The sequence below is a fragment of the Oryza brachyantha genome, chromosome 2, assembly GCF_000231095.2.
Source record: "Oryza brachyantha chromosome 2, ObraRS2, whole genome shotgun sequence".
Lineage (NCBI taxonomy): Eukaryota > Viridiplantae > Streptophyta > Magnoliopsida > Poales > Poaceae > Oryza > Oryza brachyantha.
The window spans coordinates 19,424,301-19,441,110 of NC_023164.2; the positions used below are offsets into that span (position 1 = coordinate 19,424,301).

At 44.2% G+C, this 16,810-nt stretch overlaps 1 protein-coding gene across 1 annotated transcript; it reads left to right on the forward strand.

Annotated features, from left to right (window-relative positions):
* Nucleotides 1-10,459: 10,459 nt before the first annotated feature.
* LOC102712051 (aldehyde dehydrogenase family 3 member F1-like) lies at nt 10,460-16,509 on the forward strand. Its single transcript, XM_006647543.2, has 10 exons — nt 10,460-10,843; nt 10,928-10,996; nt 11,110-11,206; nt 14,514-14,720; nt 14,858-14,982; nt 15,077-15,181; nt 15,286-15,446; nt 15,539-15,629; nt 15,714-15,863; nt 15,953-16,509. The coding sequence occupies exons 1-10, from the start codon at nt 10,613-10,615 to the stop codon at nt 16,187-16,189; spliced, it is 1,473 nt and encodes a 490-aa protein (XP_006647606.2). The 5' UTR covers nt 10,460-10,612; the 3' UTR covers nt 16,190-16,509.
* Nucleotides 16,510-16,810: the final 301 nt, after the last annotated feature.

Genomic DNA, 16,810 nt, shown 5'->3' on the forward strand with positions numbered 1-16,810 from the left:
GAAACAGTCAAAGATCTGAAGAAGTTGGAAGACATACCAGTGGTTTGTGAGTATCCGGAGGTGTTTCCAGATGATCTCACAACGATGCTGCCAGAAAGAGAGATCGAGTTCCATATCGACTTGGTACCAGGAACTGCACCGATCTATAAGAGACCCTATAGGATGGCAGCTAATGAGATGGCAGAAGTGAAGAAGCAAGTGGATGAACAGCTTCAGAAATGTTACATCCGACTGAGTACCTCGCCTTGGGGTGCCCCGGTTATCTTTGTTGAGAAGAAGGACAAAACTAAGAGAATGTGTGTAGACTATCGTGCTTTGAACGATGTCACCATCAAGAATAAGTATCCTCTGCCAAGGATTGATGATCTGTTTGATCAGTTGAAGGGAGCCAAAGTTTTCTCCAAGATCGATTTGAGATCAGGGTATCACCAGTTGAGAATTCGGGAAGAAGATATTCCCAAGATGGCATTCACTACTCGCTATGGCTTGTATGAATGTACGGTAATGTCGTTTGACTTACTAATGCCCCAGCATTCTTCATGAATCTCATGAATAAGGTGTTCATGGAATACCTGGATAAGTTTGTGGTTGTCTTCATTGATGACATTCTTATCTACTCCAAGTCAGAAGAAGAGCACGAGCAACATCTACGGATAGTGCTAAAAACGCTAAGAGAGCATCAGTTGTATACCAAGTTCAGTAAGTGTGATTTCTGGTTTCGTGAAGTGAAGTTTTTAGGTCATGTGATCAATGCTCAAGGAGTTGCTGTGAACCCCAGTAATGTGGAGTCAGTGATCAAGTGGACCCCGCCTAAGATGGTTTCCCAGATCAGGAGTTTCTTAGGACTTGCGGGCTATTACCGCCGGTTCATTGAGAATTTCTCGAAGATTGCTAAACCAATGACACAGCTGTTGAAAAAGGAAGAGAAGTTCAGATGGTCTATCGAGTGCGGCAAGAGTTTTGAAGAGCTCAAGCAAAGATTGGTGTCAGCACCCATGTTGATTTTGCCAGATCAAACGAAAGACTTCCAGGTTTACTGTGATACCTCTGGGTCAGGGCTTGGATGTGTGCTGATGCAAGAAGGAAAGGTGGTTGCTTATGCCTTTCTGCAGTTGAGACCGCATGAGGGTAACTAACTGACTCATGATTTGGAACTAGCAGCTGTAATGCATGCCCTAAAAATCTGGCGACACTACTTAATTGGTAACAAGTGTGAAGTGTATACGGATCATAAGAGTCTAAAGTATATCTTTACACAGCCGGATTTGAACCTCCGCCAGCGAAGATGGTTAGAGTTAATCAAGGATTATGATCTGAGTATCCATTATTACCCAGGCAAAGCAAATGTGGTTGCAGATGCTTTGAGCCGAAAGAATTACTGTAATGCTGTTGTATCAACGAAAGTTTGTGAGCAGTTACGATAGGAGTTTGAACGACTAAATTTGGGTTTAGTCGAAGAAGGTTTTGTGGCAGCCCTAGAAGCGCAGCCAACATTGGTGGATCAAGTTCGCCAATCCCAAGCAAATGATCCGGAGATAGCCGAGCTAAAGAAAAATATGCGAGTTGGTAAAGCTCGAGATTTTTCGAAAGATGAACATGGGACAATCTGGATGGGAAACAGGTTGTCTATACCGGATAACAAGGAGTTAAAGGAGTTGATACTCCAAGAAGCTCATCAAACCTAGTATTCTATTCACCCCGGGAGTACCAAGATGTATCAAGACCTCAAAGAAAAGTTTTGGTGGGTTGGTACGAAGAGAGAGATTGCAGAGTATGTCGCCTTGTGCGATGTTTGTCAACGAGTCAAAGCGGAACACCAAAGGCCAGCAGGACTGCTATAGCCCCTTCAGATTCCAGAATGGAAATGGGAAGAAATCGGGATGGATTTCATCACTGGTTTACCGAGGACCGCTGCCAGTCATGACTCGATTTGGGTAATCGTCGATCATTTGACGAAGGTCGTCCATTTTATACCAGTTCACACAACCTACTCAGGGAAAAGACTAGCTGAGATTTACTTGGTTAGGACCATGTGTCTACATGGAGTACCTAAAAAGATTGTTTCGGACCGAGGTAGTCAGTTTACTTCGAAATTTTGGCAGAAGCTGCAGGAAGAATTGGGAATCCGACTGAATTTCAGTACAGCTTATCATCCGCAGACAGATGGTTAGACGGAAAAGGTAAACTAGATTATTGAAGACATGCTCAGAACTTGCACTCTTGACTTTGGTGGAACTTGGGATAAGAATTTGTCGTATGCAAAGTTCTCATACAACAACAATTATCAAGCCAGTTTGCAGATGCCACCTTTTGAAGCTCTGTATGGTCGGAAGTGTCGTATCCCCCTCTTCTGGGATCAAACCAGAGAACGTCAAGTTTTTGGGACTGAAGTTTTAAGTCAGGCGGAATAAAAAGTCAGAATAATCCGTGAAAGGTTGAAAACAGCCCAAACCAGACAGAAAAGTTATGCAGATAATCGTCGAAGGGACTTAGCCTTCGAAGTAGGAGACTATGTGTACCTCCGCGTCACACCTTTGCGAGGAGTACACCGGTTTCTAACCAAAGGAAAGTTGGCACCATGTTTCGTGGGACCATACCGAATAGTGGAACACAGGGGAGAAGTTGCATATCAGTTAGAACTCCCTACTAACATGGCCGGAATCCATGACGTGTTCCATGTGTCGCAGCTCAAGAAGTGTCTCCGCGTGCCTGAAGAACAGACCAACTCCGAGCACATCGATTTACAAGAAGATCTGACGTGTGTGGAGAAACCAGCACGGGTTCTAGAAACCGGTGAAAGGAAGACTCGGAACCGTGTGATCAGATTCTGCAGAGTTCAGTGGAGTCACCACTCAGAGGAAGAAGCGACATGGGAAAGAGAAGATGAGCTCAAGGCCGCCCATCCGCACCTCTTTGCCAGTACCTCCGAATCTCGGGGTCGAGACTCCGTTTAAGGGGGTAGGTTTGTCACACCCAGAGTTTTGTCCCAAGACTAAATTTGTAAAAGAAATTCGTAAATAATAATTGGCTTAATTAACTCAGGAAAATCCCTCTAAAAGAAATTAATTTAATTAAATCGAGGTTTGCAAATCGATTAACTGGATTTAAACTCAAATTGAAGAAGTATAAAATTTGGCCAAGCAAATTAATTTAAAACTCGGCAAAATTGGGGCTTTCCTTTTTTCCCTCCTTTTTCCTTTCTTTTCCCTTTCTCCTCAAATTGGGCCGAAGTTTTTCTTTTTTCCCCTCTTCCTTTCCAGGCCGGCCCAGCCGAGCCGGCCCACCTCTCCCTCTAGGCCGGCCCAGTCGAGCCGGCCTCTCCCGCGCGCGCCTCCTCCCTCCCTCTTGGGCCGGGCCGCCTCGGCACAGCCTCCGCGCCCGCTCGCTCGCGCCGCCGAAGTCCGGTCAACCTCCCTGCGCCGGCCAAACCGAGTCCGCCTCCGCCCCGCCTTCGCCGCGCCGCCGCAACGGCCGCCCGCAACGGCTGCCGCCGACCTTGTCGCGCCCGACTCGGTCTCCAACCGCCTCCGCCCTAGCCGCGCCGTGTCCCCTATAAAGCCTAGTCGCCGCGCGCCGCCGCACTCGTTCCCGTTCCGCCGCCGCCCCCCACCTCCGTCGCCGTCGCGTCCAATCTCGTGTCACGCCGCCGGTCGCCACCGCGGAGTGCCGTCACCACCTCCGCCTCACCGTCGCCGACTTGCTGCCGCCCCTGTCGTCGCCGGCGGGCATCCCCAGCGCCCTCGCTTCCTCTCGCCACTCGTTCGCCGCCGCACCCGGTCTCACCGCCGCCACCCCCGATCCCATCGCTCGGTCGTCGCCGTCCACGCCGTCGGACGTCGCCACCTGTCCCGCCACCTCGCCGACCCGTCGCCGTCGTTCTCATCGTTGGTGAGCCTCTCCGCTCCCCTCCTTCCCTCTTTTCCTCTCCGCGGGATACCACCGAGGCCGCCGCTGCCGCCGTGTGTGTGCGCGCCTTGGCCATTGCCGTTGCCCCTCCGCTTGCCGTCGCCCCCGCCTCGCCGTCGCCGACGCAACCCCATCGTCGCCGGAGCGCCGTCGCCCTCCTGTCGCGCCGCCGACATCGCCCTTCTCGAGCCGCCGTCCTCTCGGCGCGGTCGGCGTCTCCGTCGCCGGCTGTCGCGTCGCCGTCGCCGCTCTCCGCCGGCGCAACTTGTTCCCGCCGTCGCCACCAACCGCTGCCCGCTCGGCCGCCCGCTGCTTCCCTCCTCTCCCGGCCGAACTCCGCTCCCCATCCTCTCTGTTCCAAGGCCGCCGACAGGCGGGTCCCAGACGTCAGCCCGGTCTCCCCCCTCCTCTCTCTCCCCTTGGGCCCAGCTGTCAGTCCCCTTCTCCTCTCTCACCCGCCGACAGGTGGACCCCACCTGTCAGCTGTCAGCCCCTCTCTCCTCCGCTGACGTCAGCAGCCCCATTAATTGCACAATAATTGATTTAGGACTTTTCTGTTTAGTTTAAAAACCCAGATAATCTTCTAAAATTCATAACTAATTCATCTAGTCTCCGTTTAGGCCCATTCAAATTTCATTAAATTTCTAAAATTGTCAAGAATCCATTAAAAATACTTTCTTTTGCTGTTGCAGTAGAGTTGGTGCCTGTTTTATTTATTTTCGTGCTTTGTCGCTTAGATTCGGACCCCACCGAAGAGCCGGTTTACTTCGAGATCGTCGCCGAAGTACCCCAGGGGCCAAAGCAAGACAAGTGGCACTCATCTTTGATCATATTGAACCCATTATTGCAAATTCCCGCTTTTTTATTTAAATATGCATTGTTTTAATTAAAGTATTTACTGTATTTATTTTTTTGGGTAATCCTTATTATTATGCCGTTGATTATCCAACTTTATTTAATGCTAGACCAAGGGTAACTTGATTAGAGTTAGAACTAGGTTAATGCTTAGCTGTGCTTAGAACAAGTAGTTCATGGGATCACATTTAATCATGGTTAGTTCTGAATAGCTGTAATAATGATTCATTACCCGGTTCGGGCTAATGTCAATTAAAACATTGCTAATGGTGGGCTGTGGGTGCATGGTTTTGAGAGTCACACCCATGGCAATTAAGGACCCGTTCATGGGAAACCCTGGAAGTAATTTAGTGCTAACCACATGCCGAAATGGGTAAGGTAGGATTTGAAGCATGGCTTCGAACTATTTGACGTACCAAGGCAAGGGTAGGCGTGATGGAGTATGGACGGACAATCGTGGTGTAATGAAAGCCTCTGCTGCTTCCGGATCTACCAAGGCACAAGAGGGGACTGCCCGACTTGGTGTGAAGAAGGGGGTGAAACCTGAAGTGCGGTGCGATTAAATAGGGAGGGTTATGTGATGGGTCCTATCACGGTCTCCTTTCCGGTATGCCATGGTGGTAGTCGGCGCACGTTCTAGTGTAGTGGAGTCGTGTCTCGTGGGTACAGTAGTACACCTCTGATCAGAGTATAACCTATTCGAATAGCCGTGCCAACCCGTCAGAGATGACTTAGTGACGGATTTTCAGACCAACCCGTCACTGGTATCGTCTCACCTGTGACGAGCCACGACATTATAAGCTGTCACAGGTGATGGGCCGCCACCTGTGACGGATTTGTTTTCCGGCCCGTCACAGATGAGGTCATAACAGTGAGGGAGGACATTTTATTTTGTCCCAGTGGGACCCGTCAGAGATGAGATTTACTCACCTCAAACAGGTTTAAGCTCTCAACCGTTTGAGGTGAGGGAGGAGATTTTATTTTCTCCCAGCAGGCCCACAACAGGAGGAGATAAGGTCGGCCGATCTCTCGGTTCTCTCTCCCATTCCTCATTTCACTCTATCTCTGCCCCCTCTCTCTATGTGCGTGAGTGGCGGCCAAGTAGGGGCGGCGCCGGCGCCCCCCTCCACTAATCCGACAGGGGCAGGAGGGGAAGCGTGGTGGGATCGGACAGATCTGGAGCCGTGGCGCGGTGGCTGCCAATGATGGGAGCTAGGGGAGGCGGTGGCGGCCTGATGGCGGCGCCCTCCACCTCCGCCTGCTCGAGCTCCGGTTGCTGCCTACGCCACCACCCACAGGCTCCACCGTCTCTACTACCGCCCGTGCCTCTGCCTACACCTCGACTGGCCCAAGCTTGCATGCGCCAGCCAGATTTGCAGCTCCTGGGCGGATCCGGGCCCCAACCGCTAGATCTGATAGTGGTGATGATTTTTTTATTTTGTTTTGTGCCCAAATGATTATGATTGTGATGTTTCTTGTGATTCTATTTTGTGTCTAAATGATTGTGAATGTGATTATTTTTTGTGATTTATGAATGCCAAATGAAAGTCTGCGACTAGCTATGCTTGTAAATTTTTTACTGCCATGTATCTGTGTATTCAGAGGGCATGGCTAGCATTTATTTTATTTTTTTTAATTTAACTCATCACTGACGGGTTTGTGGTAAAATCCGCCATAGGTAGTGACTCCTCTGGCGTGTTCTCACTAACGGACCGTCACAGGTGTGTTACCTATGACGGGTACTACCCTTTGGGCCCGTCACATGTGAGTTACTTGTGACGGGTCCTAACTGGTCTAAGGGTACCGACGATCAACACCTCTGATGGGCGGACAAATATACACCCGTTAGAGATGGGAGTCACCTCTGACGGCTTTCTACCCGTCAGAGGTGACTCCACTCACCAGTGACCATTGATTACTGACCATAGCCAAAACCGTCACAGGTGAGGGTTTGAGCCCGTTACAGGTGACTACGTCCAGTGTAGTGATATAATATTGCACTTATTGTAAAACTATATGTTTTAATCTTAAATCCCTACCCCTGTTGTTATATTCGAGATTTTTTTTATTTGCTAAACCTTTTTATTTTTCCATTTTAAAATTGAACTTCAACAACTTGTTTTCACGTATAAATTTTTTGGTCGTGCACCCGGTCTGACGTGGCCAAATAACCCTACCACGTTAGTCTGGATGGCACAATAGTGTTCTTCTGGCATGATACTCGCTGGCATGGCAATGCTATTTGGCTACGCTAGTGAGATTAGCTCAACAGCAAAATACTACGATACCAACTACTCATCGTGTGACATGTTATTTGGCTTCAACTGAGGTGGCATGTGACTTGGATCTAGAAATAAGTTTTATGAGGCTTTAGTTTTAAAAATAAAAATAATCAAATAATAATAATAATTGCTCTAAACATTGTAGTTTTGTGATTGGTCATAAACTTAAAGTTTTGTGACACTTTTTTTATTAAATTTGTAATTTTATGATACTTTATCACAAATACTTTCGTTATAAATTTACTACTAAAGATGTAGTTTAATGATACACTATTTCAAACCTATTGTTCATATACTAAAGAATTAAAAACCAATATGAAGTACCTTGGACGTTGCTATTTTGGATTTTTTTTTTTTGGGAACAATTGCAACACAATAGGAAATGGGGGTGATCATTTTGTTTTTTCTAGGATAAAGCTAAATCATATATTTGCAAATTTATAAATATAACTTTTATATATGTGTTTTTAGAGATATAAAAGTTAATACCGAAAATAAACTACGAAAAACCCTAAATCAACTATAAATTTAAAATCAATAATTTAAAATTTATCTTATAAGTATAAGCAATGGAGAAAAGGTGAGGCTGAATGACTTTCTGCAAGTCGGCTGCCTGGTGCAGATGAATACAAACACCCGTACAGTTATGAAGTTAATATGTTATTTGGTCATTCCAATTAACGTCGAAACCACACAATTGCGTACCCATCTAAACATGGTATCAAATGATTCTACATTATTCTTAATTTTAAGCAGAAGTAAGATAAACAAGAAAAAAAAAGCACAATTGAGAGTACTTTTGGATAGCAAAACATCGCAATGACGATATTACTTATGTGGTTGAGAGTTGAGACGCGCGATATCGACAGATGTTAATATCCGATCCACAAATTAAAATCTAATTGGAAGGTCAGTGGCACACACTGGTACGTGCAGTGCGTGCTGGTGCAATCTATGCATCTGCTGATCTGACAGACAATTACTTAATTGAAGCCTGCTTGACCCAACACGACTATTTCATCAGTTACTTTTGGCCACAACGTTTTGCATGCGTACGTACGTCGGGGTTCAGATTAATCGTCTGGTTGATGGCAGTTGATGTTCATTATTATGGGCGCTTCTAAAGCAGCGTTGAAGAGAGCCATCAGGTACGTACGCCATCTGCATTGAGTAATGAATTGCATACTAATTTGATCGCTGCACATCAAACAGTTGAGCCGTTGAACTGCATAATCAATAGATCCTAGCCCCAACAACGGTGACAGCAGTACTATAGTTTAGAGCAAGTTATATAATAGGGGTGGCTACCTCTAATTTTATGTATATCGTCATCTCATTAATTAAGAGATAGCATGTGCATAATATATCATCTCTAATACATAAGCTTTAACCCTATTTTATTTGTTTCATTTCTCACTAATATTTATACTTTTCTTATGAGCAATTTTATAGTCCAACAAAAAGTAATAAAAAGTATCTCGAGATACCGGTACCTTACGGTACCAAATCGTTTCTGATCGTTGGATCTATCAGCTCACATCCTACTCAGTTAGATCTAATGGCGAGAAATGATTTGGTATCTCGAGGTACCGGTACCTCGAGTTACTTTTTTTGCACCGGAGCGAATCTCTTTTCTTATAGTTTGTGTAGACTCTTGTGTGAAAGGCTTATAGCACTTGCTTTTGCTCTTAGGCAATTACTAGTTAGGGTATTTACAATACAATAACTATAGTGATGTATATAAAATTAAATAAGTTGTTTTGAAGGTAATGAGACGATTGAGTATATGAGAAAAGAGAAGGCAAACACATATTGCATGAGAGATGATATTCTTAGACAATACTCAAGTTATAACAAGAGACAAGTAATATTAAATTTGAATGTAATTAATATTGTTTATATGGTAAGAGTGATACGTAGTAATAGTTTCTTTATGATATAAATAATATAGAAATAAAAATATAGAAATCATGACTAATGTATACTATTTTTACTGTTACCATACACGTCGTCATGTTAATCTAGGGGTGGTAATGCACCCAAATTTTTTGTCTATAAAAATTTAAGAATTGGGTTTAAAATAGACTGAAAATAAAACCTTATACATTTTGAACTAATTTTTTAAGGATTAAATATGGTTTTGAAAGAATTCAAGGAGCAATTACCACTCCTAGGTAGATCGTTGCCTAGCTCCCAGTTGACGACCGTTGTCCCTCTCGCTCTATTATGCGCACATCCACCCCTATCTAACTAATCCTAGAGTCGATGGAGAATGACGTTACAGTACGGCTAATTATACGATATTATCATCGTTGGTAAGAAAAACCTGGATACAAAATGCAGAGGCACACACTTGCATGCTATCTTTGCATACCCGTATTTACTTGCTGACCGACTAAATCCCATACAAACAGGATAAGATATAACTTATGAGTACAAAACCATGGCCAACACTTATGTTTGGTGGTGGGCTCATCGCGAAGGATGAGGATGCACATTGACACACACGCCACGCGCATCGACACGTGCGCTCACGCGGCCATGGCCACGGCCATGGCCACGACCACTGCCACAGGTACAACAGCGAGCATACTATTGCCATCTTGTCGAGCGATGTTAATTGGTACCGTGGATGCTAGTAATTAGTATCATCTGATATCATATAATATCAACTACTACCTTTGTTTTATATGGTAAGATTTTTTGGTCTTGTCTAAATTTATCAATTGATGAGTATATATAATTTATATATATATGTCTAGATTTATTAGCATCCATATAAATCTAAAAAAGAATAGAAAGTCTTTTACTGTAAAAGGGAGAGAACAATATTATTTAGTATTATCAGCGGTAGATAGCGTGGGAGGAGGTAGGAGCCCACGTGTGAAGCCGGTGAAGAGTAGCAATACTGGGAGATCGGCGCCATTGGCGAAGCAACACGGGAAAGCCGGTGTTGGTGTCGAAGCAGCGTGGACGGACGGAGGCGGAGCAACATAGAGAGATATGAGACGGAGCATCGCGGAGGAAGCGACGCTGAAGGCAAAGCAGCGTAGAGGCGTCACATTTTGTCACTAAAGATTTCTGTTCGGACGGAAGGGCGTACGGTACGGTACACCTTCCGTTTAACTTGACGTTTTAATTTTGACTCGGAAACAGAACGCTGGCAAATTATCCAGGATAGGGAGCCCCAAACAAAGGCAACAGGTCCCCCAACTGTACCCCTGTCGCCCGCATGCAACAGCGATCGATCAACGAGCGCCACTTCATCTGCCACCGGTACGCGACGCGTCGCGACGCGCTGCAGTCTGCCACGCCCCGCGAGCGAGCCCGGGCTGCCCGTGCCCGGCTAGCTGCTGCTCTGCACTGCACTATTTAACTCCCCCACACCCGGTGCGCCACGCTGCACCACAGGCCAATCGCCTGCCAATAATTCTCCTCTCTTCGTGTGCAACACACCAAAACACCCGACGCTAACATCACGACGTGCACGAGCTATCCTTTCAGCTAGGACAGCAAGCGAGAGAGAGAGAGAGAGAAGAGGAAGAAAGAAAGCCAGCCAGCCAGCTAGGATGGCCCCGGCTATGCTAGCCATGGCAGAGAAGCCGAAGCCCGCGGTCCTCCTCGCCGGCATGGCGAGCGGCCCGAGGGAGGTGTACGAGAGCGGGAGGACCAAGGGCATGGAGTGGAGGCAGTCGCAGCTCAGGGGCCTCATCAGGCTCCTCACCGACAAGGAGGAGGAGATCTTCACCGTCCTCTACGAGGACCTCGGCAAGCACCGCGGCGAGTCCTTCCGGGACGAGGTGATGACGATCGACATTGTTGCTGCTTGCTTGGTCGTTTCGTTATAAGCTGGTTAATTAATGTGTTTTTGCTCGTCTCTTCAGCTTGGGATTCTTGTCAAGTCAATCAAGTACACGCTGCAAAACCTCAAGAAATGGATGGCTCCGGAGAAGGTAAGCGAGTGTGCATCTGCAGACCTCTTCTGGCGTCACATTTTTCAGACAGGCAAGTAGCTTTTGCTACCACGGGGCTGTGGCTTCAGACGCGGTGCCTTTTGTCGGTGCAGGCTGAATCGCCGTTGGTTGCATTTCCGGCGACCGCGATGGCGGTGCCGGAGCCGCTCGGGGTTGTGCTCATTTACTCCTGCTGGAACCTGCCACTAGGTGAAGTGAAATAAACCCTCTCCGCTACACTCAGAATTACTTGCTGTTCGCTCAGTTCTCTGAACTGTATTTGCAATAATGGACAAAAGGTGTTTGCTAAATCACAAAATCAGCTCTCTGTTGCCCACCCGAAAATCAGGGACTGTCAAGTTGTTGTCATGTTGGATAGACATCATCTCACAGTATTAATTGTCTTGTGGATTAAGGGGCTTTTTAGTTCCCGAAACATTTTTTCAAAAACATCAGATCGAATCTTTGGATATCTAAATGAAGCATTAAATATATATAAATATTAAAACTAATTACATAGTTATGGAGGAACAATGAGACGAATCTTTTGAATCTAATTAGGACGTGATTAGTCATAAATGCTACAGTAACCCACATGTGTTAATGACGGATTAATTAGACTCAAAAAATTCGTCTCGTGATTTCCAGACGGAACCTGAAATTTATTTTGTAACTAGACTAAGTTTAATACTTTAAATATATGTTTAAAGTTTTGATGTGATGTTTTTGCAAAAAAAATTGCAAACTAATGTCTTGTTTAGTTTGCAAAATTTTTTTACAAAAACATCGCATCAAAACTTTAAACACACATTTAAAGTATTAAACATAGTCTAATTACAAAATAAATTTTAGATTCCGCCTGAAAACCGCAAGACGAATCTTTTGAGTCTAATTAATCTGTCATTACCACATGTTAGTTATTGTAGCACTTATGGTTAATCACGTTCTAATTAGACTCAAAAGTTTCGTCTCACTATTTCCTTCATAACTGTTTAATTAGTTTTAATGTTTATATATATATTTAATGTTTTATTTAGATGTCCAAAGATTTGATATGATCTTTTTAGAAAAAAAATTTGGAAACTAAACAGCCTCTAAACTACCCCTAAGTGGTTGCAGCCGCCTGAACCTGTCGGAGTCCATTCCGAAGCAGTAAACGCACTTCTGTATTGACAGCAACGTGCGTGGTTGTAACAAAAAGAAAAAAAAAACACGTTGGTTGTGTACAGCCGTACAGCGTTCACAGGTCACAATACTCCGTAGATTGATTTGAGAGCATACCCTGGAGTAACACTTTTTCTATGTAAATTTTGGTACCTTTTGCTACCTTAGGTATTAAAAGATACTAAATTTTACGCTAAAATTTGGGTACCTTTTAGTATCTACTCAAGGATTCTAAAATTGCTCTTGATTTGATATCTAACCGACTTGACATGGAGGGCTCATTTAGAACCATGAATTTTGAAGTGATTTTTAAAGGATTAGATTATTGAAAAAATTCTATATGTATGACCATTTGGAACAAAAGAATGCATCTTTCACCAAATTACTTTAAAATTCCTTAGAAATGTCTTAAATCACACGAATTTTAGATTATTTCCATCATGAGGTCTAACCTCTTATAAAAATTCATTTATGTCTATCTCTCTTATAATTTCTATGCTCGATCTAAATAGTTATTACCACAGTCTTCACGTGCTTCTGCAATCCATAGAATTTGGGTTGGCAGAGCGCTTCAATTATATATTTTTTCTATTTATGTGTTTGATAATCATGCGTTTTAATGAAGTCCGAAATTAATAGCTATAGTAGATATTACACACCGTTTTTATCAGTAGTACTAACCACTAACCACCATCGGATAGTCCACACAGCGAAAACACTGTTCATCGATGACTGTGTCTGGCGAATTATGTAGCTGTCATAGTAACGGTTACTGTACAACATGTTTTATGTGTTGATGTCTCTGTCCTAACAATGCAGATATATTATAGAAAAAAATATAGTACTTAGAAAGGTTTATAAATGCTTTGCTAATGAAGTTAGTTGAAGTGAACTGCTCGCTCTTTCTTACTAGTTACTACTATTAGCTTAAGTGTTTTTAAAGTGAGTTGGCTAGTGCAATTCAACATGGTGTTATAGTGGGACATCAAGTTCCTATGTTAGCCGATGTAATTAAACGGGAAATTTGAAGCCGTTTCCACTCCATGAATAAGGCAAAACATTCACATGATGGGGTGTTGAATTGAACCGTCAGTTCAACAATTTGAGTAGTAGAGAGGCAAATCTAACAAAAGCATCTTGAATTCTAATAAACTTTCGGAAGAAAGAAAATAGCTTCTGCAGTAAATGAATGAAGGATTCTTTACAAGAATATGTATGAATTCAACATTTCAGAATTTGGGATTATAAATAAAAGCTATGCATTTCAATTGGGGTATCAGGGTCATTACTCATTACTCATTGGCATCTGTTTGGGTGGGCCTCAGTCCTAGCTCATCCACATGGATGGGTGAATTGGACCAGGACCGAGCCCATACAATCGAGCTTTAGGTTCACAAATTAACTGTTTATTGTCTATTGCCATCGTCCGGAGATAGTGGCACCTTGCCTACTTAAGTTTACAAAAGTAAAAAAAAAAAGACGAATGAATGCAATATGGTTTATATTCTTTAAAGATATTGTTTTTTTAAAAAAATAGATGTATCCAAATATAGATTCAACAGAACAATACACATTATTGCAGTTAGTTGGGTAGTTTTTAAATTTAATGTGATTGCTCCTATTGCTTTAGATTGAATAAGAATAAATATGATAGCTCAGAAAAATGTAACCATCAATCGTGCTCCCTCCATCCCTATCTATATACATTTAAACCGAAAAAATCAATTTTACAGTTTATTTAATGGTTTTTTAATCATAATTTATTTTTCAATATTTACTTTTAATTTTGGTCGATGAGCTGTATGCGACACGATGTGAGTTTTGCACTTCTAGAGTTTGACACATGTATTAAGAAAGTATGTACTATCTTTGTTCCATATAACTGTATTTTTTTATTTCTGTGTCCAAACATTTGACCATTCATCTTATTTGAATTTTTAAATAAAATTAGTCATGCATAAAGTACTATTCATGTTTACCGTCTAGTAACAACAAAAATATTAATCGTAAAAAATTAAATGAGACAAAAAGTCAAAACATTGTATCTAAAAACTAAAAAATGAACTTAATATCGAATGGAGGTAGTAGAATTAAATAGAATACAATTGTGATTGGCTGAAAATAGGAAGCAGGTGGGGACTAAACCGGAAATGGTTATAATGGTTGAGACAAGGGAGTTGAGTTATGCATAAGTTGCAATATTCTCGGATAAATTTGAAGTGTTAAAAGTTATTATATTTTGAGACGTGGGAGTACTGCATCTGAGAACAATCTATCATCAGTTTCACCCAACTGAATAAATGTTCAAATGGAATCATGCCCACTCCGGTGTGACCGTACGCTCTGTGTGCAGGTTTAGCACTGGAGCCACTCTCTGGTGCCATAGCGGCTGGCAACGCCGTCGTTCTGAAGCCCTCCGAGCTCGCCCCATCCACCGCCGCGTTCCTCGCCGCCAACATTCCCAAGTACCTGGACAGCAGGGCTGTGAAGGTTGTGCTGGGAGGCCCCAGCGTAGGGGAGGAGCTCATGGAGCACAGATGGGACAAGGTTCTTTTCACCGGTACAAACTCTAATTCTTGCTTGCAAAAAATCACCTCAGTGTTTTCGCTCACCCTTTTTCATCACATGGAGAAGCTCTAAACATGCACAAGATGTACTAGTTTGTTCTCACACGCATATCTTGGGTTTGATGATCAGGAAGTGCCAGGGTAGGGCGCATTATCATGGCAAAAGCAGTTAAACACTTGACACCGGTTGCACTAGAACTGGGCTCAAAATGCCCGTGCATCGTTGATTGGTTGGGTAGTAAGAGGGATAGGCAGGTAATCCTCAGTCTCTCATCAATGTTCAGTTTCGCTCCAGTGTAAACTCACATTGTAGGGCAGGATGACAGTATCGCACACACCAATTATACAGATTGCAGTGAACCGCATAATCGGAGCGAAATGGTCGACTTGTGCTGGTCAGGCTTGCATTGCCATCGATCACGTGATTGTCGAGGAGAGATTTGCTCCGATTCTGGTCCGTTCCATCTCTGAGATTTAAGCTGTAGAATCTCGTAGTGCACACACCATAACTTACAAATTCTGCTTCTTGTGTGTGTATGTTTGTTCGGCTCTATGTAGATTGAGCTACTGAAATCAACGCTTAAGAGGTTTCTGGCCAAACCCGGGGGCATGGCTCGTATCCTGAACGCAAAACACTTTGAGAGGCTGAGTGGCTATCTGGAGGATAATGGGGTGGCAGCTTCTGTCGTGCACGGTGGTGACATAGACCCCAAGACACTGTAAGTTCTGAAACTGTGAACGCCTTTCAGCTTCTGCTCTGCTTCCTGTGGCTATGCCTGTGCCAATTGGTTCCGCATGCTTTTGCTTGCAGGAGCATTGAGCCAACCATACTGCTAAACCCTCCTGTCGATTCCGACGTCATGAACGAGGAGATATTCGGCCCGATTCTCCCGATCATCACGGTACGTACACATTGGCAACAGTTTCAGAGTTTCTTGCATGGTGGGCCGTTTCAGACACATTTGCAATCCATCCTCCGTTTGCAGGTAAAGAAGACCGAGGATTGCATCGCGTACTTGAAATCAAAGCCGAAACCACTCGCGATCTACGCCTTCACCAACAACGAGAGCCTGAAACGCCGCATCGTGGAGGAAACGTCGTCCGGGAGCGTCACATTCAACGACGCGGTTGTGCAGGTACGCACAGGCACACCTTCATTTCGACGAGTTAAAATGTACTACTGCCGTAAAATTCTCATTGTTTTGTGCCACCATCATGTTTGTAGTACGCTCTTGAGAGCGTCCCCTTCGGCGGAGTCGGCCACAGCGGGTTCGGACAGTACCACGGCAAATACTCGTTCGAGTTGTTCAGCCACAAGAAGGCGGTGTTCAAGAGAAGCTTTCTGATCGAGTTCATGTTCAGATACCCGCCGTGGGACGAGAGCAAGATCGGAACGCTGAGGCATGTCTTCAGCTACAACTACTTCTTGCTATTCTTCAACCTGCTCGGCCTGAGGAGATGAACAAGCCAGCCGAAGAAAGGCTCCAGCTGTGAAGGAGTAAGCAGAGAGGGAGGCTACGTAAGTAAGATAGCAAAGCATGTGGATTATATACGGTTCTACCTAGTGTGATGTTGGCGATGTATCACTATACTTCAGTTGCATGTTGTATTGTCACGTTTGATTTCCTTATTTATTGTACTCTTTGGAAAAAAAGGAGTGTGTGTTTTATTTTATTTTTTTGAAAAAAATTGTGAGTACTGCAAATAGAGTGCTCTCGGATGTTATACATCGTAAAGAAAAATATATAAAAAGTTTAAGTTAGTAATTACAAGACAAGATCAAACGCGATAAAATATTTCCATGTAAAGCCTCCCTTGGGACCATGGTAAAAGGCTGGGCCGGTCATCGAACCACTCAAGGTCTTGGTTCACCAGCTCAGTAGTTCAATTGCTGGTTCATCTAGGCCAACTAGGGTTGACAGCGGGGTGGTCGTGGCTAGGTTGGTCAAGAACGGCCTGGCTTAGCCTCAAAGCCAAAATCGGGGCCAAGCCATCCCCCGTCTCCAACCCTGGCGGGCCCCAACCCCGACCAAGGCCGTACAAGCAGATGGTGGTGTGGCAATGGATGCGGCGATAGCGTGGC